Raw genomic sequence first — 23,535 nt, forward strand, 5'->3', positions numbered from 1 at the left:
GAAAAAATGGGCTAAAGCTAAGCCAAGCTTTGAACACTTTATGAAAGAGATTAAACTATATGGTAATTCATTAAATACAATTAAGAACAAAAAAGCAAGAAAGACCTATGAAGTATTTTGTAACTTTAAATTATTATAACTTTACCCCTGGCATGATTTTTCTCCATTTCTTTTTTTGTTTTGTTTTTCCATTTATTTTCTATTTGTTGTGAGCTGTATTGTCATGTAAATCTCTTTGTATATTCTCTGTTGCAATAAAAAAAAATAAAAAGACAATCACTTGTCGCCATCTAGTGGCGTAATTGTCTTCCAAGTTTTGCCATCACATGAATACATTACGTTTAAAACAAACTTTTTTAAATAATTTAATTAGATTTGTAATAATTTTCACAATTTCACAATAGTAATGTTTTCACTGTATTTTTCATTAAATAAATGCAGCTTTGGTATTAAATGCACGTAGTATTTGATTTCCCAGTTTCGCCAGACCCAAAACCCTCCACCTTGAGGAATATTCACTTTTACCAACGAAGTTAAGTATAATTTCACGTAATGGCCATATTACGATTCTGATACGGATAATACATTTGCAACAACTTTAAAAACATTTAGCATTCGCCACATTGACATTCAGTTCCTGGTCTTTCTTTTTTAAAGCATTGAAGCAAGGCGTTCACTGCCATTATATGGACGAATGCGAGCAGGACAGAAAATAATCTCCTTTTGTGGTCTAAAAAAGAAAGAAGCTCTTAAGGCATTAGAATAAGACAGTGTGAGTAAATAATGGCTATCCCTTTAAAAAATATCAAGATAGTAACAAGACCAACGTTTGTCACTAGATGGAGCTTTACACCGTGTTATTAGAAGTCAGTGTTCATTAGAATGATCTTGAAACAAATATTTCAGGGCAAAAACTTACATTCATTTTCTTTTGAGCTTTGAAAAATTCGAAATATTTGTTCCATGTGCACATTTATTTCGAATTGCAATGTCTGCTAGTCCTAGCATTCAGTTAGCTATAAGGCAAGAATTCCATCATTAGTTGCTAAAAACACATTTAAAATGTGCTACTTTTTAATGTGTTCACTGTGTGGGGTCGTGTAGAAGAAAAAAAAAAAAAATCACTGAGAAAAGAATAAAAAGGCCTTTATTGCCATTTCACTATGACATACCGCTAAGTGAAAAACAATTAAAAAAATTGGCTATTAACTAGATCACTTTCAAAGTATTTAAAAACAATATATTATATATATATATATATATATATATATATATATATATAAAACAATGGAATTTATAAATAAAAAAACATTATATTAATATACATATATAGCATATATCGATAAAACTTTTTTTTTTTTTTACAGAAAATGTTTATGTTGGCTTTGCCCTCCTCATCTCCTCCATCCACTGTTGAACAGTCTTTCCAGAGGCTTTGGCACAAAAGTGGACTCCGCGGAACTGGCTGTGACCAAACTCTTTCGTCTTTGGTTTGCCACACTTTTGACACAAATACTGCTCACAAAGCCGCTTCAGAGGTAACCCTCTGCCCTCTGCTTTCCTCCGCCGCCAAGCGGTGGTCCTAGGCACCGTTGGATTAGGGAGTCTGGTGACAGCAGCTCTTTGCTCTAGGTGTAGGCGTAAGAGTGGGGCATCAGGAGGCATGGGACTTCCGATTACTACTTTTATTACTTCTCCTACATGTCCATGTTGAAGGGGCTCAGGAACGTTGTGCGGCACAGGAAGTAGGGGCTCAGAAGTCTTCATGTGTTCAATGCACTGGTGCAAAACCAACTGTTCTTGCCTCTGTTTCCTGGCATTGTACCTGTGTACAGAAACAGTAATTCATCTGTACGTATATATATTTAATATACAACTGCATATTAATAATCGGTAAAACTTTGTTTTGATGGTCTTATTTGGACATTGTTGACTATAAATAATCTTGCACCTACATATCACCCAATAGAGTGTTAATAGATGTCTGCTTAAAGGGATAGTTTAAAAAAGATAAAGAAAATTTTGTGATCAAATGCCTCATGTTGTATATTAGTGCTATCAATTGATTAATCACACATTTTTTTCTGTAATTAATCACAATTAAAACACTTACATATTTATGTTTGTATTAGTTTATATATTTTATAATGTAATAATTTAAAGTTAATCAAATGAATGTAGAGACAACATAAAGACACTATATTTCAATGGCATCTTTTTATGAAGACCAGGATCACTGATACTCTTACAGCTATGTTTGGATAAAAATGATCAAGCGAACCGAGCCGTGCCGTCCCAAGCCGAGTCAGACCACACAGTGGAAAAGCGAAGCGATCCAAACCATGCCGAGCCGTGCCATGCAGTGGAAAAGCACCATTACTTTTAGTCAACAGTCATCAATTATTGACTCACCACTGGTACAATGTCCTCTGGTTTATCTCGAGCAGCTGTATCCGTAAGCGTGTCCGGGTTGAGATGGCAGTGCTGTCCTGAACAATGTCTCTAATCATGTTGTAGTCTCGGAGGATGGCAGCCCACCTGTTCAACCTGACACCGGCGATGGTCTGACCGGCAGGGTGAATGTGGCTGAGAGCCAGGCAAATGGCAGCAACAAGGCGGCTTACATTGAAGAAGATTTGTGGAACAAAAGGTATTTTAAAAAACTTTCAATAAAATAAAAAAATAAAAATGCACGATATTTTAATTGTCTAGCACACATACCTCTTCAGACCATCTATGCACGGAGTCACAAAGGTATCAGTGTGGCTGTTGTTGTTAAAGCACAGTTTGTTTTCTGGCTGAGCCGGGTGGACGACACCACCCTTGTCATGCTCTGATAGCTTTTCCCACAGAGTGACAATCTCGTCCACCTTTTGCTGTGTGACAAATCCATGATTTCTAAGCTCAACCAGACTGTTGGCCAGGTTAATAACATGGTCATACCCAGCAACACCATCAGGTCCCATACACTTTTCCTGAAGAGAGAGGGGGAAAAAAGTATAATAAACTTTAAAGAGCACAAACAAAGTATATTAAAATACATTTTAAAAATCAAGGCAATACAAGTTGCAAACTTGGGTTAAGAGGCTAAATATATACCTTGTACAGGGTGGGGAATTTTTTTTTTTGCCAACTAGCCAGTGCCAAGTGAATGTGTTTTCTATTTTTAGAACATTTTTTATGAAAAAGTTAAAAAAAAGATGAAAAACATTCAATCAATCAATCAATAAAATGTTGTTCTTGTTTTCAAACTGCATGTGCAAATCCTAACAACTAGCTAGCTGAGACAACTACTACTAGTATCTGTGATTCAAGAGTGCAGGGCAATTATCATTATTTTTTAACAGTGAACGGCACTTACATTATCATCCTCCTGTGAGATGCCCTGAGGTGTGAACTGGTCGGCAGTGTAAGGCTCATCCTTTATGGGCCCAGAGGTGGAAGACACTATTGGATCCGGCTGGGATGTTGAGAGGCCAGAGGAAAGTGAGTTTAGAAGCACTGACTGATACTGAAGTGGTTTGAGGCTGAACTCCAAGAACTCTGGTGAATTAAGGTTATCAAAGCCAGAATCCTCATATTCCAGGTCAACCTCCAGCTGATCATCACTTCCATCAGGTGCATCAGGATCCATAATGTCATCCAACTCCAACACTCTGTTGGTTTGAGAGTAAAGATACTCCACCCCTATGAGCTCACCTGTACAATGTATGTAAGCAATCAAAAAATAATCAAAAACCAGACAAAATTGACTAAATATTAATACAGCATGACAAACATACAATTCCGTTCAATGCTTCCCAAAGCTGCATTTATCTGATCAAAAACAACAACCAAGTGATTTATTTATTTATAAACTGGATTTATCAACCCAGTTTATTTTAATATATTTTCAAATGTAATTTAATACTGTGTCGGCAAAGCAGAATTTTCAGTATCATTACTCCAGTCTTCAGTGTCACATGATCCTTCAGAAATCATTATATGTTGACTTACTGCACAAGAATAATTTCTTATTATCAATGTTGAAAACAGTTGCTGCTGAAACTTTTGAATGGTAGTGTATGTACATCTTTTGTCTGAAAGTAATACAAATTCCCACCGGTTTCATTTCCAGCACATCTCAAATGATGTATTGTGGTGTTTAACAGCATTCCTGACATTTTGGAATAAACCAAATTGACAGCAAGCATTTTATGCATCTCAAATATACACAATCAAATATTATTTTCACACTTTTTGAATTAATTCTTTGTGTTCTTAAAACATCTTATAAATATATACGCCATGGTAAAAAACAGAAAGAAAAAAAAAAACACAGTTTTCCAGTCATGAATATATACATATAAACATGCAATGCATTACCAGTGTACTCTCCTGGGCTACTGTAATCCTCAACCAGTTTGTAGCCTAGAAACTTCTGGCTCAGACGATTTGCATATTTCTGCAGAGGACTGCCTTCATTGACAGCAACAGATCGGGCCTTGTTCCACTGTACTACCCCTTCTATCAGATAAACATGGAAGTACAGGTCATTTGTACTTGTACCTAAAAAAAAGAAAAGAAAGAAGTTTGAACCCATTTGAATCCAAATTGAGACAATTCACAGAAATAACACATAATTTGTGAGATATGCAAACCTGGAATGAAGTGGTTCAGATGCTGATGGAATGATTCAAGGGATCCTACGCCACGTGCACAGTGATACAGAGGCAGAAAGAGCCCTCCTCTGGTCACCTCTCTGACCTTCCTGTAAAGCTGTACGCCTGGAGGGTCGTGAATACACAGAAGATGGCATTGTTGGGCTCGCCAGATCGTTTCCATCCTTTCTTGGTCCACCAGTTTGTTGCCCATGAAGTCTGTAGCACCCATAAAGTCTTTCAACAGCTGTTCAATTAGCTGCTTGGTCACCTGAGCCTCACGGGTCTGGTGGCGGCAGTGCCTAAGTAACTCTTTGGCAGTAAGATTCCAGATTGCAGATTTGGTATCTTTAGATTGTCGCAGCTCATGTCGCTTGGCTTCTTGCAGTTTTTTTAAATCTCCAGCATCCCACTCAAATATACAGGAGAAGAGACGTCCCATGAAGGGGCCGTAGAGTGGGTGGCTTTCTGAAGTGACACCTGCTGCGAACCGTTGCATAAACTGCCATGCGTCCAGTCTGACAACCAGCTGGTCCCACTCGTGGAATATGGCTTCCATTTTGCTCTTGCCCGTAGTGGAACAACAGTCCTGGCCCACGTACAGAATCTGCGGAGGAGGTTGTCCGGCTCGCCGGTAACGTTCCATCAAGCCGGAGCACATGGGAAGCAGGCCCTCTCCCTCTGTTTGGGTCAGGACACACATTAGGACCTGCCCATTCTCATTTCCTACGTTTGTGGCCCACACAGCTGAATTCTGTTTCTTAGTGACCTAAACGTGAATGAAAAGAATTGGTAAATGTTGTAAGATACGGTCAATGATACGCTTTTTATCCAGATCTATTCATTTATTTTTAAAAGAAATACTATAAAAACAATTCATAAATATATATGTTATGCTTAATTCTGACATTAAGATAAAAATGTCAGGATGATAAAACCTGCCCTGACACCATGGTTAAGAAAAGGTCTGAATTAAATCTTAATAATTAAACCATATGAATATTTTAACAAAACTTCTTATTAATATTTATGTGATACAACAAAAAAGGAAATGATATCATAGAGAGGATCCCTGCAGAACCTCATGAATCAGTGTCATGGTCAATGAAGTCTTAAAATATCAGATAGTTTGCCGCTTTTATAACAAGAAAATGTTACTTCCAATAACTTAGTGATATAGATGATGATTTACAAATTAATTAATTAATAATGAATAGTTTATTAATTTGTTTGTTTATTTAATTATTAAGATGTGTACATGCTTTTTACATTTAAAATAGTCTTTAAAACCACCATAAATACAAACAGAACATAACGTGTTTTAATTTATAATTCAATATAACTGCTTTGATTGTATCTTTGATCAAATAAATGCAGCCTTGGTGGGCATAAGAGACTTTTTAAAACTTCTGAACGGTAGTGTATGTCATTAACAAAAACACTGCAATAAATGCATAAAGTTTAGTTGCGTCTTCTCACCTTCTTGGTGGAGACCAACTTCAGGATGGAGCCGTAGATGGAAGTGACCCTGGCCTTCATCTCTCCGAGCCGTGTCAGTGCATCCTTTGCATATACCGTCAACAGCAAGGACGGAGAAGGCACTGGATTCCTCTGTGGCACCCTGACAGTAACGCTGCTGAGATCTTGAAACTTGTTCAATACAGAGAGGTACTCTGTGGCCTGAGCCATCCACTGCTCCTTATGCTGCACACAAAGGTGCCGGTACATCGCGGTTGCACTCTTTCTTGGTGCCTGACACTGCATCAGTCTAACAACCTCTTTATCACAAGACAGCCTTTGAGCAAAAGACACACACAAAAATCAAACCCTGGGCATTTTACATCTTTACAATGTTTTGATTGTTGTCAAACATCTCAGCCTACCTGTAGGTCAGGACAGCTGGGAATTTCTCACGATGGATGAGATCCAATTGATCCAGAACGTCTTGCGACCAACCAGCCATCTTCTTCTTGCAAGAACAGCACTCCAGGTACTCTGTGGCAATGAAATACCACCCTCTCATGTGTAAAACCCTCCGGACGGTGTTGTACAACCCACAAGGCCTCAAATGATTCCCGAGACGACGGCAGTTGGGCTTCGTGCACACTAGCCTGTATGCCCACATGCGACAGGGCAACCAAAGGAACAGCCTGCTATGAAAGAACGGGTCAGGAAAAGGAGGAGGTTGTGAATACAACAATTGGGGTCCAGGAGGTGACCACCACAGCTGCAGAGGTTCAGTCAGCGTCAACTTCCCAGATGCATCTTTGGTAAAGAGAGCTTTACTGACCCAGAGATGTTGCTCTTTTGGCAGTGTATGCTTCCAACCATCTGGTAGTAAAAGCTGTGAGAAACAAAGAAAAGAAGTTGAACATGCAAATTTTTTCATTATCCTGCAATATGAGGGCCACAGCTGCCATTTCACTTACTTCTTCAGGAGGATCAGGAAGCTTTTCAACTGCTTGTTGAGCCATTTGTGATGAGGGTCGGCGTTATTGCTGCCAGGAGGATCGACTCGCAGTTACCTGGTGTTAAAGACAAATATATCAGTGATGCAGATTTTTTTTTTTTTTTTTTACAGAACCATAGAAACTGTAAATAAAGTTTTTGTTTAGCCAGGAAAACAAAACTAAAAAAATAGTTTGAATTTGGGGACTTCATCTCTTTTGTACGGTTCAGGCCAGGGTGTCATGTTCTCAGTCATTTTAAAGTTTTTTTTTTTTTTTTTCAAACATCAGTCCACCTCTTAATATTTAGCATAATTTTTGGTCACGATGAAGTGGGACACAGTCAAAATGCATAATCAGAAAAGCACTAATTAAACGCTTTAATTGACTTATTCAGCCAAATAATTTCAGTAGCCAATATTTTGATGCATCAGCATCACTAAAAAAAGGCAAGTCCCTATGAAAAATAATTTAGACTTTTGTAGAAATGAAAATAACATTTGAACTAATATAAATACTAATATATGAAAATGAAAAACAGTACAAACAACTTCAATGGAGCATTACTAATGCACACAATTAATATACAGTATATTCAAAGGTGTCTGGGCTTTGGGCAATCAAGTTCTTCACTCTGTAAATAATTTCTACATCATACTTAAGTTAAGTTTTCTTCTTCCCAATCCCTTTCAGGCAGAATTCGATTTGTTTTGTTTGTTGTTTTTTGTTGTTGTTTTTTTGTTTCTTGTTTCCTTTTGCACTGTATGACTTAACAAACATTTTGTCTGCCTTGTACTTTTGTGCCATTGCCTGAAATAAAAAAATAAATAAAAAAATTTAAAAATACAGGAACAGAAGACCCTCCCTGAACTGTTGGAAGCACAGAATTCTCTGGAATGTCATTGTATGGTGTAGCACTGAGTTTTGTTTTCACTTGAGTTACTGGAATGGACAAACCTGATATGGTGGTGTGGTGTCCACATACTTTTGACGATATACTGCCATTTTAGTCAATCTCAAGAATGCATATTAGAGCTACATGTGACGTGTAAATATTGTTATTATAATTTTAAAAGTACATATGACTAAAAACATTACTCTGCCGTAAGTTAGATTAACGCTTACGAAAGTCACAAGGAATGTGTAGTTAACGTTAATGCTAATTCATTCATTAAGGAGTCATAATTGCAAAGAGACAAAATTGTGGACCACTAGGTGAAACCCCGTGCATTAATACATCATATCGTCATGATAATACGCGCATATGCATCTTTTAAACAACATGCACGCGTTTAACAACAACAACAACATTGTTTCAAACTCACATGAAAACGGGTCATCAACTCTTACCTTGAGGGCGCCTAAATCAAAAAGTGACAACGCAAATATTTCAGTAACCAGTTCACGACAAGAACAGTTCAATTTTTTTCTCACATAAGACTGCTGTTTTGTTTTGTGTCCCGACCATAGACGGTCCCGACAAGTTAACGTATCACGCGAGCATCGATTCGTGCTTTGTGGACCTCACGTCACGAGCTGCGTCACCAATAAAAGACTCTGCAAAAAGTGGAGACTTTCCACTCCTATGAATGAGCAATGGGCTCAGCGTTTATTCCTATGGGGGGGTTTAGTCCCTCGCTGCAGCTGCCAATCGCATTTTTGATGAAGGACTAAAAGTCCCGCCTTCCAGTTAAAAGAGCCAATCGCTATTTTTTAGAGTGGCTCGGCTCTGACTCGCTCGTTTGTTTACTCTTTACTGCGCATGCGCATTAGACCAGATTGAAATGCACCGCTGCAGGCAGATGTTATTACTGATTATTGTATATACATTTGATTTAACATTGACATGCAGTTTCGGCGGATTTCAGCTTTTATATATTCAGTAGTATATTTAAGGGCAAGGCATCTCTTCCATTCCATTGTGTTCAAGCGAAGCGGCCTCTTGTCTTTTTTAAGCATATGTTTTAAGCATATGGGCTCCCCCTACAGGACTGACTTTGCCTCCGCAGAAACAAAGTACTAATTTCCTCTCAGCTGCTTTACTGAATACATTTCATTTGTAGAAGAGTCATTCCTGGAATTTTAGGAATATTTCAGTCCCCTAGACTTTTTAAAGTGGTGGTTCACCAAAACGAACTTTTAAAAGCTTTTCACTTATTTGGAATTTGGTATGAATAAATAATTCTTGTATTTAAATATTTTTGTTGTGTCATAAAAATAATTTCTATCGTACACCTTTGGCATAGCATGTCCCTGAGGCATTTCGCTGAATATGTAATTAGAAAATAACAAGATGTGCACATAGTCTTAGCACATGCTTATTTGTGTTACTTTCTTGTGAAAAATTCAAGTGACCCAATGTCCCAGAAAGCTACATCTCTGCAATATATTGTGCATTTGCCATTTTATTAATATACTAATTTTGATACTAAACGATAGTATTTTTCTCATGAGAATAATAAACAAATGCCCACAAACATCTAATTCACAGGCCTATCTTATGAAAGTTTTTTTTTTCTTGTTACTGGGACTGATGCTGTATCCATGGGATTTCATTTTGAACTTGTAATGTTCCTCCTTTTGATGATATTTTATAATGCATTTTAGTGTTATTTGCTCTTATGCACAGTAGTTGGCGATATTCGTCTTGCCTGTAAAACTAGAAGAAAATAAGCCACCGCCCATTGGATGCGTCAGAGGCGTGACGTTTGTGATTTTCTGGAAATCAGTGAAATGTGGATTTTGTCTAGGTAATTTTATCATCACGCACCTTGATTTGTCTATGAAATGAAGTAAGGTAGCTTACTGCATCACATTTTCTCTGAAGCAGATCTGAGGTAAGGCGATCCAACACGGGCACTGCCCAAAAGATCAGCTGGAGATTGTACTTGACAGATCGTTGTCATTTAAAGCACTCTTTGACGCAAAACAAAGTGTATAAATAGAAACGAATTGCAAGTAACGTTAACGTAGCAGGCTTGTGTGTTTACCATGTGTATGTTTTTATTCTAGCGATATCCGATGTGAATCAATCCCTTAACTCGGATCTTTTTGATGAATTGGTTGAATCGTTTGTAACACATTTCTTTATAGTCTTGCTTTTTTACCTGGACTCTGAGACATGCATAAAGTTTGATGATGATGATGAACCGATTTCTGTTTTCTAAAAGCATCGTAAGCATGCATACGTAGGATGCTTGGAAATGCAGCCCTAGTGAGTTGTTCACGAGTTGAACTAAATCAGTCTGATGAATTTATTGAATCAATTATTCGTTACATCATTTGGTTTAGTGTTAGTAGGAATGTTTACGACTTGATTATCCGAATCCAAAAGAACCGATTCTATCCTAAAAGAACTGAATCGCGGAAATAAGTCGATGTTGTCATCACTACTTCCCATAACGCCCAGTAAACTAACTTGATTGTCTGCATAGTGAGATTAGTTTGGCGTGACTGAATCCAGCAATTACAGATAATTACACTTTATGGTCAAATGATGAAAAACAAAAGGGTTTCTGTATCTGAGATGCATGGCAGCTTCCACGAATAGCTTGAATACTTCAGTCACGTACGTTTTATACAAACATATATATTTTTTAGGCACATGAAGGGACATTTTAGTAATCATTATAAAACATTCCTTTCAGGCAAACAAATAAATGATAAGTCTAAATCTAAGTCTTTAACCAATTAAATTACTTTAACAGGACAATAAGTACCCAAAAGTATTTGAAATAATGCATGATATCATAACAATGTAAACAATCTGTTAGAATACAGTATTCATAATCAGTCAGTATATTATGTAGATCCGTACTGATTTTGGTGTTGTGGTGGGTAGTTTTTTCCTCTGAAGTAAAAAAATCACAAACTTCCATTTTTTGTGGTCTTTAACTTTTGCATGTCCAGTGTTATTTGATCTTTGTCTCTCTCTTTCTCTCTCTGTTTGCAGTTGCTCTCAGTCCCAGCAAGAGTGAGCAGAGTGCGGCCTGCACTATGAGCGGGGCAGCGCTGGGAATAGAGATTGTGGTTGTCTTTTTCCTGGCTCTCTTTCTCCTGCATCGCTATGGCGACTTTAAGAAGCAGCAGCGCATGGTTCTCTTTGGCACACTGCTGGCTTGGTATTTGTGCTTTCTCATCGTCTTCATCCTTCCCTTGGATGTCAGCACGGTTAGTGTGGCTCCCGCTCTATAAATGTGTACAGCACTGTTAATTCCTGATGCAACTCGGACAACTTGTGCAATTGATTTTCAGACAATCTACAAGCAGTGTTTAATTGATCAGGAAGCACATGCCCAGACGCCCTCTGTGAGCCCTGTCCTTTCAAACCAGACGACTCCAAATAACTCTGTCTCACCCAGTAAAAGGTAAATTCAACAGCTATTCAGTTAGGCCTATTCTGATTGTACTGTTATTCTGCATGTTTGTGAATATATATTTTGTCCCTTTTCCCGAAGCACTGAACATGTGTGCTATAAACCATGGAGCTACATTCCAGATGGCATCATGCCAGTGTTCTGGAGGGTTGTTTATTGGACCTCACAGTGTCTTACTTGGTGAGAACGCTTTGCCCTTTTTAAACTTGATAATGGCATCTTAAATCTTCCTGGTAATTATTTGTCACTGTTACTACTCAAGTCAGTATTGTAGTGCTGCAAAAGTAATTGAAATGAAAACAAAATTGCTATTTGACAGAGAGAACGTCTAGCTTTGCAGTAAATGCTGTTCCCCGCATCTCTGCAGACATTTGGGAATGCAACATTGCACCAACCTTTTTCCCCAACATGTCAAAAAAAGGAGAAACTTTAAGGGCTCCTGGTTTTCCACAAAAATGATTGATTTACTTTATTAATCCCCAAGGGGGAAATTTATAAACACAAATGAAGATATAACTACTACTACTACTTTAAGACAACTATAAATATTAATATTGTAATTGTATAGTTGTACTGTATAATAACATTATTATTTTTCTTAAATTCAAATTTTTATTTTAGAAATTAAAGTTTTCATGCCATGGACTCCAATATATATATATATATATATATATATATATTTTACCTTCATGTATAAAGGCCTATTTTTTACTAATAGTAATTGTGACAACACTTTTTAAACTGGTTTATATTGTATTAGAGCCAAATTAAAATCCAATTATAATAATTATTAGAAAATATTATTTGTAAATTTCAGGGGGGTTGGTGTTTTCTTCCAGATCTGTTTGCATAGCACTATTTACAGAAAACAATTCACAGATTTTCTGGGCCCTCGAGCTCTCCCTTTTAAAAATCTTTGGTTTAAACAGTGCAGAAATACCTATGCTGTATTATGTCTGCTCATGAATGTGCTAACTGTAGGAATAGTGATTAATAATGGTGGTTTCTCTTCTAAGGCTCCTTCTGCCGTTCATGCAATCATATGCCCGCTCTGGAGGATTCTCCATTACTGGAAAGATCAAGACGGCCCTGATTGAGAATGCAATCTACTACGGCACATACCTTTTCATCTTCGGCTCTCTTCTCATCTATGTGGCTGTGCATCCTCAGTGGCACCTCTCCTGGTCTGTAAACCAACCCAGAAAATTCTTCAGTTGTCATCACAATGTTCTGTTCATACTGACTCTTGTTTTCTGTATGACTTCACCAGGTATGAGCTGCAAACCATCGGCATCACTGCGGCCAACACTTGGGGTCTGTTTCTTCTAGTGTTGCTGTTGGGCTACGGCCTGGTCGAGATCCCCCGCTCATACTGGGAGTCCTCACGCCAGGGTCACCTTCTCATCAAGACTTACTTCAAAGCAGCCAAGCTCATGACAGAGAAGGCCGATTCGGAGGAGAACCTAGAAGATGTCATGGAGGTGAAAGCCATGTGTGCTTATATGCTGTAAATAAACATCTGTTTACAATATATAAGTCCAGATGAGCTGGTCTTTGAAAGGTTATGTCAGATCAGAGTCCATTCAGCCAATATTGTGTCCTGTATTATTATCATAGGAAGTGAGAAAAATCAATGAATCGATCAAATATAATCATCCGCTGAGGAAGAACGTAGACACCATTCTCCGAAAGGTGAGTGCATTTTTATGTACTTGATTGAAGTAACCGTGCCACTCCTTTTAGTTGAAACCTGCTTTTTTATTTTTAGTGCCCAGTTGAATATCAGGAGAAAATGGGCAGGAACATGGATGACTATGAGGATTTCGATGATAAACAAAACGCATATCCCTCTGAAAGAAGCCTTTCGAAACTACACAAGCAGGTACCGCTCAGGAGTTCTCTCTGTGTTTTCTGAATTTTGATCAAGGACGATACTGACAGCTGATTTCTCAGGTGATCTACGCAGTGCAGCGGCACAACCGCACACGCGTTCAGTGGCAGATATTGCTGGAACAGGCTTTACATCTCGAGGACGTTGCCAAGAACGAAACCAGCACATCTCGGCAGTTCGTTCACAGCTTTGCCCCTCCAGAACCTGTAGGCTGGTTCAGACGCTATATTTACACTCCCACAGTAGGTAGGTAATAAATCTAGATAAACAAGTGTCGCTTTTGACCCTGCTTTTACTCCTTGGTTTCCCTCAACAGAGTGGTACTGGGAGTGTTTGCTGAAGAAGTGGTTTTACCGTATACTGGCTGTGGTTCTGTCACTCTTTTCGGTGGCTGTGGTTTGGTCTGAGTGCACTTTCTTCAGTACTCGTCCCGTTCTGTCACTCTTTGCTGTGTTTATCCAGCTCGCTGAGAGAGATTACAACTACCTGTACATTGAGGTGAGTCTGCTTGTGATCTGTAATCTAAGAAAAGTGAATAGTCAAGTCAAATGTTTTTGTATAGCTCTTTTCACAATACAAATTGTTTCAAAGCAACTTCAAGATGATAATGTTTATTACATTTTAGTATCTCCATGCCTTAAGCAACATTTAGCAGATTAGAGCTGGGCGATAATATAGTAAATGGATAAAAATATAGATGGGAGAGGTAACGTCAATAAACTCAGTTATGTCCATCACTGTTCAAAAGATTGAGGTTTGTAAGATTTAATTTTTTTAAGTCTCTTATGCTTACCAAGGGTGTTTACTTGATCAACAATCAACAAAATTATTTAAAAAAATATTGTAATATATTTTAAAGTGTAATTTATTTCTTTGATGGCAAAACCGATTTTTTTTAGCACCATTACTCCAGTTTATAGGTCACATGATCCTTCAGAATTCATTCTAATATGATGATTTGGTGCTTAGAAACATTATTATCAATGATGAAAACCGTTGTTCCGCTTAATATTTTTGTTGAATTTATTTTTTAGCATTTATTTGAAATATAAATCTTATGTAACATAATAAAAGTCTTTACTGACATTTCTGATCAATTTAATGCATCTCTGCTGAATAAAAGTATTAATTTATTTCAAAGGTTTTAATTTTATAATTGATTAAAATGTATGTGTTTATATATATATATATATATATATATATATAGACAGTATATATGTACACTGTTATATTAGAAAGTAAATGTAAAGACATCAGAAGTTTGAACTTATCTTTTTTTCTTTAGTAAAATAGTTAAATTAAATCATTTTAATATATGAATCTATTTCAGCTATTTTTTACTTATTTTATTCATTTTTCAATCTTGCCGACTCCTACAGTACACCAAAACTAAGAGTTTACTGATAGTCTGACCTGGTGAGATTAGCTGAAACATAAGCTAATATTGTCATTTTTGGCCTGTAGATGGCGTGCTTCATTACAATCTTTTTCCTCTGCACCTGCGTCTACTCCACTGTGTTTCGCATCCGAGTCTTCAACTACTACTACCTGGCCTCACATCACCAAACCGATGCCTACAGCCTGCAGTTCAGTGGCATGTATGTTTTGCATAGCAATATTGAGTGTATTAAACTTGTATTGTCATCAAACTCTGCCTTTAGTCTTTCCCTGATAAAGCACAAAGACTGTGTGTTGTTTACTAGGCTTTTTTGCCGCTTGACCCCACCACTTTGTCTAAACTTCCTGGGACTGATTCACATGGATTCTGCCATATCCCACCAAGCAAAGGAGCAGACGGCATACACCTCTGTAAGTCGTTTACCATTAAATTAAATTTAGAGAACAAGGCTTCAATGGCCCAGAATACCCTTTTTGAATGTACTATGAACCTTCTCTAATGTTGTAGATCATGGGTTCCATGCGGGTCCTGTCCTTCATTGCCAACGGCTTCTACATATATTATCCCATGCTGATCGTCATTCTTTGTATCGCTACATTCTTCAGGTGTGTCTAATATTATCTATGAATCATCAGACAGAATTTCATGTGTGATAGGTATTATGTGTCAGATGTTATGTTGTAGTTTCTGACTAATTGAAAACAATTTTTTTTTCACTTTCTGTCCAGTCTTGGGACACGTTGTCTGAACCTTCTGGGTTTCCAGCAGTTCATGGGAGAGAACGAATTGACTTCTGACCTCATAGATGAAGGCAGAGAACTCCTGCGCAGAGGTCAATAGTATATACACAGTAAATATAAAATGCATGTTTGGTGTGAGTAAAATGTTTTTGAAAGAATTCTCTTTTGCTTAACAAGGCTGCATTTATTTGACCACCTGTCATAATAAAGAGAAAACAAATATTTTAGGAATCACAACTAAATAGTATTTCACACATAATAATAATAACAACTAACTAAAAAACGTAATATTTTGAATACTGTCCTTTGGCCTTAAAAACATCTTGCATACTCGCATTGTTTTTATGTACAGTACTTTTCCCCTGTCTCTGATGTTATTGACATACAAATAGTTTGTAGTTGTTCCCAAAGACTTGCTTTTGATAAAACTAAATCCCAAATTTATTTAATAGGATTCAAGTCTGGACTTTGACTTGACAATATAATATTATATATATACTACTGTTCAAAAGTTATTTTTTATTGATTGATTGATTATATGATTTATTTTCAAATGGTTTTTAAAATGAGAAAGCTGTAATTTGAAGCATATCTAAATGTTCGACCGGTAGTTTAAAAACAAAGTTAAACAGTCTCCTGTGGTTGCTCTGGTTAGATGTAAACAGAAATAAATGGTGATTCAAACAGGAATCACTTTTCCTCATTGCTACAGCTCTACTATCTGCAGTGGTGAAAACCTCAGTGCGTCAGAGGGGTGGTTACCACTGACGCAAACATTGACAGTTAAAGTGGTGAACGGTCAACATTAATCAAGGAAATGTATGTGACTTATTTTGTTCCTTTGCACAGAAAGAAGAAAACGGCAAAGAATAGAAGATGGGGAAAACAGACGAAGAGTAAGATTATTTCTATTATTCATACTGCGTCTGATTGTTCCAGTGTGTAAATATGTTTCCCTGTGACAGGAATGGAGAGAGCGTTATGTTCAGCGAGATGATAATGCTGCCAGAAACCAAACCTCCATGTCTGAGATGAAGGAAACCAACTACGGCGAAACCCTGAATTCAAACACAAACCGACGTATGTTTAATGCCCAATAAGACGTGTGTCCTGTAGTGTTCTTTTAGGGTGTTTGTTCCAAAAAGAAGCAGGAATTTGCAATTCATCCTTTTTTCTTTTTTCTTCACAGATGCCAAGTACACACGTGGCAGCAACCAGACAGGGCGAGACAGCATCGAGTTGTTGCAAGACGCTGAGGCATTGGACTTCAATGCTGAGACACTCACTGATGACCCTTTGCAATCTGACCCTGGCAGGTTAGATCGAGTTTTATTGAGGGCTGTGGGCATGACAGAATTTTGTTGGCCAACCCGGAAGTTAGCATCACCCTAGTTCTCCTTTTCAATTGGCTTTTGGATTATTGGCAAAAACAAGCTCTGTGACCAACAAAAGTTTATGATTCTCAGTTCTCACACATTTTGTTCATCATGATAATCTTCACAAATAAACCTAAATGAGTGGACAAGTGAGTAGATGAGATTTCCTGTTTGGTGTGTTGATATTTAGTGGCCTGTGTTGTTCCTTTTAGATGCTTGTTAATAAGTAAAATCTTTTACTTATTAACAAGCATCTAAAAGGAACTACAATATTACCGAGGTATTTTATGTCGTTGAATAAAACATGAGAATATATTGAGTTTGTGTTAACCGCACACTTTTTCAGGTGTTTAAACAAAAACCCATTCCAGAAACCCATTGACTTTGGGGATGCTGGAACTTACAGCACTCTATTGTCACAAGGTTTATCTTGTGCGCTCACATGTCTGTTTCTTTCCCCCACAGACATGCTGGTGGAAGGTACCTCTCAATGTCGTCTTCTCGAAGCCGAATCTTTGATGATGTTTAATGTCTTTTTTTGGGTCAAAACACTGTCTAGGGAAAATAAGATGAATTTTACCTCTAAAAACACTCTCTAAGGTGTGGTTTGTTCCTGTCTTTTCAAACATCTTCAATTTCCTGTATCCTGTAATGCAGTGTAGTTATCTGCATGCGTCCTGATGAACTGGCAGCCACGTAGAGAAATGCACACACTCATTTTGAAGTGCCAGGCATTCAGACTGCTGCATGTGACAAATGTTTTTTTTTTTTTTTTTTTTTGTTGCTCAGTGTCTTTAATCCATTTCAAGAAATGAGTCAAAGTTGAACAGTCAAAACATTGAGCCATGAAAGGTACTACAGACAGAAAGTATTTAACTGTTTCTCATCTCATTTATATATATAAATAAATATATATATAATATTTAAGTCCTGGTGTAATTTAGTTTTAAGTATTTTTTCCATTATTACTATTCTTTTATGTATTTATGGTACATAAAGTTTTATAATTTATGTCTTGATTTTAGACACATCCACTTCTGCTTTTCTTGTTTCACATGACTGTTATTATTTAGACCTTGTACAGTACGTTTCATTTATAATGAAGTTACCTGTGTGACCTTATTTTAGCACTAGTCTTGTGGATGAATGTCACTGTCAGATAGACAATTTGTAATTAGCATTGTCATTTTTGACACTTATTCAGAATTGGCAAAACTGTTGAAATAGCTTTGAGGATGCACTCTGATTGTTTAAAAAAATGGGGTTAAAACATGTACTTATGGGCTGGTTTTCCAAACTTATAAGCATCTCTTTATCACAAGTGCAGTTTTCTTATAGAAAACAGATTTTCAGTGTACAAATGTGTTGAAGGAATCTGGTTAGCAACATACGTTTATAAAACAAGACCAGTGTATGCATGGCAAGATGTGAGGGAATCACATTTTTTTTAATTACATGAAATTCTCCTTGTGTCATCTCTAGCATATCAAATGTACATTTTTGCATGATATGATATTCTACCGCACATGCTTAGAGTGTTAATCTTTTTTCTCACAGGAAGTGCAGTAGCAGCTCTAAGTAACTAGTGTTATATTTCACTCTAAACATTTGTCTATTCTCTCTACAAATGTTAAGCATCGTGGTTTAATCTCAGATTCATGGATTTTCTTAGTAAATGTAGCCCTTAGGTTTAAATAAATAAGAAGGACATTTGTTTTTTTCTATACATACTTTTGGTTTACTGAAAAGTGTATTATCATTTACTGTGTATTTATGAAGATATTAATTATGTTGCCAATGGGGTGTAATCTTGATATGTTCATTTGTCAGTCCTCATGTAGTATGATGATGAAGGCTGGAACTGGACTCGATGCTGGAATATGTTGATTTGTATATTTGGTGTAAGTGAATTATGGTACATTCTTGTTATTAATAAATGATTGATTACATCATATTTGCTTCTATCCCAATATTTTAAAGTTCATGTTTGTCATCAAATTAACATTTCTATAACGAAATCTTTTGTTTGAGTCTTTAAATGACTGGTAGTACTTTAAATGACTGGTAGACTGGTAGCACTCTCGATCAAGACTTCGACTTGAGGTCTGGAGAAGTCATATCCGTAGTTAATTCATAAAAAAATATATATATATTTTTTAAATTAAATTATTAAAATGAATTGTTTTTGTACCCTAGGGCAGGGCTGTCTTGAACAACAGCAGAAGGTCAAACCAAACAAACACTTAATGCAAGATTGACCAATCAAATGCACGAACTCGTCTCCGTGGAAACGGTAAACGCTAAAACAGGAAAGACCAAAACAGCGCTCCCGAAATACAGGTGGTTTTAGCACATTAATCATCGTTTTGTTTCACTTCTCTATGTGAGTATGCTGCAAGTAGACTATTAAGAATTAATAAAGTCATGATGTATTTACTGTTTGCTGGATTACAGTACATTTTAAGAGCATGTTGTTTCCTTATTGCGAATACGGTTAGTCTTAATATACTAAACTAAACGTTAACGTTACTACTGCTGAATTTGTATTATAATATAATTGTATATTATTATAATTACAATGTATGCAGTTTTTATGAGGTCATATTCAGAGAAGAACACTACACTCATAAATAAAGGTTCCAACGGGGTCAGCTCTGCAATAGGCTTTATTTTTTTTAAGAGTGCACCCATATAAGTAAGCCTAAAAATCAGTTTGTCACCTTCAGATAGGTGTAGGATGGCAGGTACATCGCGACATGACCGAGAGATGGCAATTAATGCCAAAAAGCAGCTGACAGATTGCACAGACCCCATTGAACGATTAAGGTTGCAGTGTTTGGCACGAGGGTCTGCAGGCATCAAGGGACTGGGCAGGTACCGTGTGCATGAGGTGTGTTTCTTCATATAGACTGAAGTGCAGATATCTGACTACAGTTTGATGTTCTCAGGACTTTTAGGATCATGGACGATGATAAGAGTCGCACACTGGACATGAAGGAGTTCCTGAAAGGCCTGAGTGACTACGGTGTGCTCATCGAGAAAGAAGACGCTGTTAAACTTTTCCAGCACTTTGACAGGGACGGAAGTGGTTATATTGACTTTGATGAGTTTCTTTTGTCTCTGAGGGTAAACGCATTGAACGATGATGTGTTTTTAGTTGACCGGTGCAATGGCAGTTGTGCTTATTATTTTCATTCCTGTGATTGCAGCCAGCCATGTCTAACGCCAGAAAGGAGGTGGTGTTACAGGCATTCAAAAAGTTAGATAAGACCGGAGATGGTTTAATTACAATAGAGGATCTGAGAGGAGTATACAATGTCAAACATCACCCCAAATATCAAAACGGTGAGTGGACCGAAGACCAAGTATTCCGCAAATTCTTGGACAGTTTTGACTCTCCGGATGACAAGGATGGGAAGGTATGAAGATGCTGAAAATACAGTTGTCTCATCTAAAATGTACAGTATGCAGCATAGTAATGTATTCATATTTAACAGATCAATCTTTTAGAATAAAATTGCTTTGTCTTTTGTTTTAAGCACCACCAGTTCAATCGGTGGCACCATAAGAAGTGTTTTCTTTGATGCTATATGTCTCCATACGTCAGGTCACAAAAGAGGAGTTTTTGAATTACTACTCCGGCGTGAGCGCATCCATTGACACAGATATCTACTTTATAGTAATGATGAAAAATGCATGGAAGCTTGACTAAACTTCTGAGGTATCTATTTCAGGGTAAAGAACAAAGATGGTCAACCTTAAGCAAAAACATGTCTTGACCCTGTCATCGTGACCTTGTCGAACATGTTCATTGCAGACAAAAGTCTGGATATATATGAGATGTTAAGATGGATGAGATATGTAAGATGTTGATTAGGGTTGGGTATCGAGAATCGAGTATCGATTGGAACCGAGACTAACTTTTCGTTTTTCCCGGAATCGTTCAAAAGTTAAAATTTCGATTCCTAGTTTTGATATTCACAGTCCGCCGAGCGGAAGAAGAAACCGCCGAACAACACCAACGAAGAAGCGTCTACCGGAAGTGTTGGTATAACCACGCGAGTCGAACATGAGTACCTTACGTCGGCGATCCAAAGTGTGGCTTCACTTTTCTAAAAATAACGAAATCTCTGCAAAATGCAAAATTTGTGACAAAAGGAGTATTTTTCACAGAAGGAGTATTTCCTTCAGAAAGGCCGTTGGTTAGTAAGATTAGCTAAATTTTTTTGACCCTGCCTCTTAAAAGAATCGGAATCGAGAATCGTTAGGAACCGGAATCGAAACAAGGAATCGGAATCGGAATCAGAATCGTTCAAATTCAAACGATACCCAACCCTAATGTTGATACATTTTATCAATAGTAATTTTAACCCTAATTGATGGAGTGTGTTCTCATTTCTTAAACAATCATGTAGGAAGACACACCATGGCCATATTCCAGGGTGACAAAGCCAACATTCAACAGACTCATTTTGTGAAACAATAGTCAGGAGGGAGCATGAAGAATCATTTTCACACTTGAATTGGGATGTGTGTAGTCCTGACTCTTCATCAGTACAAGATCTTGGACTGGACTTGGCTTTGTCATCCTAGAATATGGCCATGATGCGTCTTCCTACATGGTTGTTTAAGAAATGAAAAGCTATACACTCCACATATACTGTATATACTGAACCAGAGGTTAAAAGCAACAGGCACAGTTTTGACAGGGTCGAGTCTAAAACAAGGTGGCAAGTTTACCTTTGGTGTCTTACAACTATAAACTTTGGGGTTTTGGGAATCTACCTCTCACAATCAAAGAAATCAACCAATTTCTAATCACACAGAGTGTTTCTCACTACAGACAAGCAGCTGCACTAATGCATGTATTGTTTTATTCCAGAATCAGCCACACACTATCTAACAAATGCAGGTGGTGTGGTATTGTTGCAAGACTTTGCGTCTTGTGATCGTGTGCATCCTCTTTATTTGGCTAATGAAAGCTGCCTTTGCACCTGCTTGGATCCCATGTGAGAAACACTCAAAAACTCAAATACAAATTAAGTCTGTTATTAATTCGCTGTGAAATTTCTCGCTATCTTTCCAGGTTGGGGTTATCCTTCTGGGTGTAGATTGGGTCCATGTAAGGGCTACCACTTTGTTTAATAACATTATTTCTTCTTTTCCATCTACAGGTGACAAAAGATGAATTCTGGAACTATTACAGTGGAGTCAGTGCTTCTATCGATAGTGATGTGTATTTTATTTTAATGATGAAGAATGCATGGAAGTTATGAAGGGTTATTTAAGTTAGGGTTAATAAATTTGACACAAATTTGTTGGATATTAACAATAAATCTGGAAAATGAAATAATGGAAGTACTGTAGACGCTTGAATTATGTGTAAAATGTGTGAGCTTGCTTGTGTTACTGGTAAGTGAATTGTTTTTAATTGTTAATTGTTTATTTGCATCATAACTAAAACCAGTGTGGTATGGTGATATATGGAAGTCTTGTGAGTCTTCAGATTTAGTCATGCATGTTCTGGCAAATGCTATTTTACAAAAAGTGATTCATTTAATAAATTTTTAATTATGGTTATTAAAAAAAAGTACCCTGAGATGATTCACATGAAATGTGAAAATATATTCTATGGTTATGTGGACTGTTGGTTTGTTATGGTGCTTTAAAAACTTTATCAGAACTAAAATGAACAACTTCATAAACAAATCTAGCAACTTTGGAAATATCAATGGAATATTTCATATAATGTTTATACATTCCTTTATTACACATCTGTTTAAGACTGACTATATATATATATATATATATATATATATACACACACACACACTGTAAAAAAAATATTTTCAAGATTTGTTATCACAACATTTTTTCTTTTGTCAAATCAACTTAAATAATTTATTTAGTTCAGATAACTTATTATTTTGAGTTTCTGATGATTAAATCAATCTCCTTCAAAGTATTAACTCAATTTTTCTAGTTCAGGTTACTTAATTTTTTAAGTTAAACCAACAATATTTTTTTACAGTGTATATATATATATGATGAAAAATGCATTACAAAATTAGCATTATGAGCAGATTTTTTTTATACACAGAAAATATTTCTTCGCATAATTATAAATAAATCCTCTGATCATTGAAAAAGTGCCCTTTGAACTGAATGTATTGTTTTGAGTGAGGTTAGCAGAGGATAAAAAAAGGCTCTCAGCTCAGGTATATGGATGAAAATATCCATGGGTAAAGAGAACACCGAGGCTAGCAGCAGTTACATGAGGTCGGAGTATGTGTGTGATGAGTTCAGAAATGTGGATTTATATGATGCATAGTTAAAGGGATAGTTCACTTTGAAATTAATTTTTGATAAGTTTTAACTTACTTCAAGGGCATCCAAGATGTAGGTGTCTTTGTTTCCACAGTATTTTCAATTTTGACATGTTTTGGTCAAACCGTTGTTGTCTGTCAGAGAAGTCAAAATTAAACATGATTTAACGACTCGTGAATGTAAGTACACACTTTTGACACGAAACGAGCGGTTTGTGTGAGAAAACGAACAGTATTTATATAATTTTTTACCTCTTGTAACAGCCGTCGAACTGATCTGAATCAGATGACCGTCTCCAACGTGACGCCGGAAGTGATCACGTGCGTATGTACGTCACGT

General features: G+C 36.8%; 3 protein-coding genes and 1 long non-coding RNA gene across 12 annotated transcripts; 2 read left to right on the top strand and 2 right to left on the bottom strand.

Moving 5' to 3' along the window:
- Positions 1-1,131: 1,131 nt before the first annotated feature.
- On the bottom strand, positions 1,132-8,731 carry LOC120494708 (uncharacterized). 7 transcript variants are annotated; one of them, XM_089123672.1, is made up of 13 exons: positions 8,438-8,731; positions 7,746-7,897; positions 7,070-7,165; positions 6,931-6,984; positions 6,524-6,790; positions 6,120-6,435; positions 4,641-5,409; positions 4,366-4,548; positions 4,103-4,156; positions 3,362-3,699; positions 2,722-2,975; positions 2,413-2,619; positions 1,132-1,825 (listed from the first exon to the last, which is right to left on the bottom strand). In XM_089123672.1, the coding sequence occupies exons 4-13, from the start codon at positions 6,969-6,971 to the stop codon at positions 1,375-1,377; spliced, it is 2,880 nt and encodes a 959-aa protein (XP_088979798.1). In that variant the 5' UTR covers positions 6,972-6,984; positions 7,070-7,165; positions 7,746-7,897; positions 8,438-8,731; the 3' UTR covers positions 1,132-1,374. The 7 variants fall into 7 exon arrangements, with proteins under 7 accessions (XP_088979798.1, XP_088979797.1, XP_088979796.1 ...); XM_089123671.1 differs by having other exon boundaries at positions 6,524-6,793; XM_089123670.1 differs by lacking the exon at positions 7,746-7,897 and having other exon boundaries at positions 6,524-6,793.
- A 1,015-nt stretch (positions 8,732-9,746) lies between these two features.
- Positions 9,747-17,530, top strand: lmbrd2b (LMBR1 domain containing 2b). 2 transcript variants are annotated; one of them, XM_039693911.2, is made up of 18 exons: positions 9,747-9,837; positions 11,040-11,257; positions 11,342-11,454; positions 11,545-11,643; positions 12,480-12,647; positions 12,734-12,944; positions 13,081-13,155; positions 13,232-13,345; positions 13,417-13,600; positions 13,671-13,852; positions 14,819-14,952; positions 15,058-15,163; positions 15,261-15,358; positions 15,482-15,585; positions 16,343-16,389; positions 16,459-16,573; positions 16,683-16,809; positions 17,335-17,530. In XM_039693911.2, exons 2-18 carry the CDS (start codon positions 11,084-11,086, stop codon positions 17,396-17,398), a joined length of 2,115 nt encoding a protein of 704 aa, XP_039549845.2. In that variant the 5' UTR covers positions 9,747-9,837; positions 11,040-11,083; the 3' UTR covers positions 17,399-17,530. The 2 variants fall into 2 exon arrangements, with proteins under 2 accessions (XP_039549845.2, XP_039549844.2); XM_039693910.2 differs by having other exon boundaries at positions 9,798-9,924.
- On the bottom strand, positions 13,780-23,332 carry LOC148970814 (uncharacterized). Its single transcript, XR_016147530.1, has 2 exons — positions 23,251-23,332; positions 13,780-13,876 (listed from the first exon to the last, which is right to left on the bottom strand). It is a non-coding gene; the product is annotated as an uncharacterized LOC148970814 (long non-coding RNA).
- On the top strand, positions 19,158-22,459 carry capslb (calcyphosine like b). Of its 2 annotated transcripts, XM_039693608.2 has the most exons (6): positions 19,161-19,252; positions 19,596-19,743; positions 19,818-19,995; positions 20,079-20,288; positions 20,477-20,604; positions 22,044-22,133. In XM_039693608.2, exons 2-5 carry the CDS (start codon positions 19,607-19,609, stop codon positions 20,579-20,581), a joined length of 630 nt encoding a protein of 209 aa, XP_039549542.2. In that variant the 5' UTR covers positions 19,161-19,252; positions 19,596-19,606; the 3' UTR covers positions 20,582-20,604; positions 22,044-22,133. The 2 variants fall into 2 exon arrangements, with proteins under 2 accessions (XP_039549543.2, XP_039549542.2); XM_039693609.2 differs by lacking the exon at positions 20,477-20,604 and having other exon boundaries at positions 19,158-19,252; positions 22,044-22,459.
- Positions 23,333-23,535: the final 203 nt, after the last annotated feature.

The sequence above is a fragment of the Pimephales promelas genome, chromosome 19 (genome assembly GCF_988280905.1).
Source record: "Pimephales promelas chromosome 19, fPimPro1.hap1.1, whole genome shotgun sequence".
Lineage (NCBI taxonomy): Eukaryota > Metazoa > Chordata > Actinopteri > Cypriniformes > Leuciscidae > Pimephales > Pimephales promelas.

Coding starts and splice junctions, on each gene's coding strand:
- capslb (XM_039693608.2), top strand. CDS start 19,607: ATGGCAGGTACATCGCGACATGACCGAGAGATGGCAATTAATGCCAAA. Junction 19,996..20,078: donor AGTTTCTTTTGTCTCTGAGG/GTAAACGCATTG, acceptor CTGTGATTGCAG/CCAGCCATGTCTAACGCCAG. Junction 20,289..20,476: donor CGGATGACAAGGATGGGAAG/GTATGAAGATGC, acceptor TCCATACGTCAG/GTCACAAAAGAGGAGTTTTT.
- lmbrd2b (XM_039693911.2), top strand. CDS start 11,084: ATGAGCGGGGCAGCGCTGGGAATAGAGATTGTGGTTGTCTTTTTCCTG. Junction 11,455..11,544: donor TCTGTCTCACCCAGTAAAAG/GTAAATTCAACA, acceptor CTTTTCCCGAAG/CACTGAACATGTGTGCTATA. Junction 16,810..17,334: donor TTGCAATCTGACCCTGGCAG/GTTAGATCGAGT, acceptor TTTCCCCCACAG/ACATGCTGGTGGAAGGTACC.
- LOC120494708 (XM_089123666.1), bottom strand. CDS start 7,114: ATGGCTCAACAAGCAGTTGAAAAGCTTCCTGATCCTCCTGAAGAA. Junction 6,436..6,523: donor CCAGCTGTCCTGACCTACAG/GTAGGCTGAGAT, acceptor TTTTGCTCAAAG/GCTGTCTTGTGATAAAGAGG. Junction 3,700..4,102: donor ATGTGCTGGAAATGAAACCG/GTGGGAATTTGT, acceptor TACATTGTACAG/GTGAGCTCATAGGGGTGGAG.